This window comes from Rhizophagus irregularis, chromosome 5, assembly GCF_026210795.1.
Source record: "Rhizophagus irregularis chromosome 5, complete sequence".
In the NCBI taxonomy this organism is placed as follows: Eukaryota; Fungi; Glomeromycota; class Glomeromycetes; order Glomerales; family Glomeraceae; genus Rhizophagus; species Rhizophagus irregularis.
In genome coordinates, this window is record NC_089433.1 from 775707 (window position 1) to 777684 (window position 1978).

The window sequence follows — 1978 nt, forward strand, 5'->3', positions numbered from 1 at the left end:
TATTTTTCCATAAAGTATGGAATATATTCCGTACTTAATTTCTCTGAGTGAGTGAATATGTTTATTTGAAGTTTTTTAAAAAAAAATGAAAAATAAAGTATTGAGAAATTTGAGGGAGTTTGGGGTATATTTATACTTTTTAAAAAATCTTTTACACAGTAGATGATATGGGAACTTCGATGTTAATTATTTGATAATCAAAATTACAAGATCTATAGGAAATAATGACTCATTAAAATCTTGAATCTTGATAAAAAAATCTCTTTTTTTTAAAAAAAAAGTAAAAAAAAAGTTAAAAAAAAATGTAAATATTTATGAGTCATTACTAATATTTATAGGGGTATATCGATCGTAAAATCACATTTCGATTGATTCCAAATTTTCTAATGTATTAGATCTGGAAACTAGTCCAAATTAAAAAAAACTTTTTTTTTTATAAATTGCGTAATATCATTGCAGAATCTTTTCTCTTGAAATATTATATCATTAATCAGTTACAAGATTATCTATCTATCATGTAAAAAAAGAAAATAATCACAAATAATAAAAATTCAAACACGAAATACACTTGATACTTTATTAACATTCGGGTTTCTTTTTTATGACGTGTAAGTACTCACCAAACCTCCTTGTTAAGTTTTCAATGCTTTCTTCGTTAGAAAGATCTATAACCTCGCATGCTAAGAAAGCAACACTCTAGCGTATACGCTTTTGGCGCTTCATGAAAGAATGATTGTAATTAATGACAAAGAAGCATACAAAATCTTGATATAATGCGGGTGACTGGGAATGGAAACTTCAAAAATTAATTTAGTGCACACGAGTCAATTTCGTGTACACGCCCCAATATGTAAACAATGAAAACACTTAATATTAAAATACAATAAATACAATATAATGTTAAAATATTATAATTTTATTAAAACTTTATTAATTACATTATTATGGAATTTTAATTATCTACTATCATATCATACCCATATATACTTTTAAAAGCTGGAAATTGATCATCGATACTTGAAAATGATACGTGTAACTTATTATTGGACGACGACATCGACATTTCAGTAACCTTGTCAATAACATAATCCAATTAAAATAAATTTTAGATTCATCTATACCACACACATTTGCTTTGATGCAGCACCATCAATTAGATCATCGATTTGACCATGAGCACGAGCGATAGTTAATCTAGCGCAAGGGTTGATAGTTTCAACTTCAAATTCTTCATTTTCATTCAGAAATGAAACAGAACCAACACGCATAAATCGGTGATCCATATCATATTTTTTACTAGCAGGGGTTCAATTTGGAGAATCATAGAAGCAACACATGCATTTAAATTTTCTACTCTCTCATATGATAAATTATCTTGATAAATTTGATAATCTCTCTTTATTTCACTTTCTCGTAATCCCAAATAATTTTCAGTTTTTTCCTGCAAATTTTCTGCTGGTGTTCCATTCCACTTTGTCTAATTCTGAAGGATGTATGCACCTGTCCAATATTTCACATAATCCAACTGTGCCATATCGTTATAACTATGAAATTTGCACCATTGATTGAACTCATCGTCATCATAACCGTCGAATAGACCCAACTTATCCCATGATTTAAACAGACATACATCATTGTTAGAAGATTCTAAGACCATCATTCTTTAGAATTCCGGAAAGACCATTTACCAATACGACAACTCTGATTGAGTACGTCCTGATTAAGAGGGTACGTTCACTGCAAGTTTTCGAATCAGGTGTACATTTCATTAATAAATAGCTGTTGATTATATACAATTAATTAATTGGGTTAGGGTATTTATATATTATTTTATATTTTTATTAATTTTATGGTTTATTTATAAATATCTGATATTTAATAAATTCATCTAATATTTGTTAAATTTTTGCATTCTCAAATCTCAATAATTGATCTGGAGCAATATTTGATTCAATATACTGTTTTTGTGCCATATTAA

General features: G+C 27.8%; 1 protein-coding gene across 1 annotated transcript; it reads right to left on the bottom strand.

The window, feature by feature from the left end:
- Nucleotides 1-1115: 1115 nt before the first annotated feature.
- OCT59_024721 (uncharacterized protein) lies at nucleotides 1116-1657 on the bottom strand (the record flags this gene model as incomplete). Its single annotated transcript, XM_025325026.1, has 2 exons — nucleotides 1116-1228; nucleotides 1501-1657. The coding sequence occupies 2 exons, from the start codon at nucleotides 1655-1657 to the stop codon at nucleotides 1116-1118; spliced, it is 270 nt and encodes an 89-aa protein (XP_025183212.1).
- Nucleotides 1658-1978: the final 321 nt, after the last annotated feature.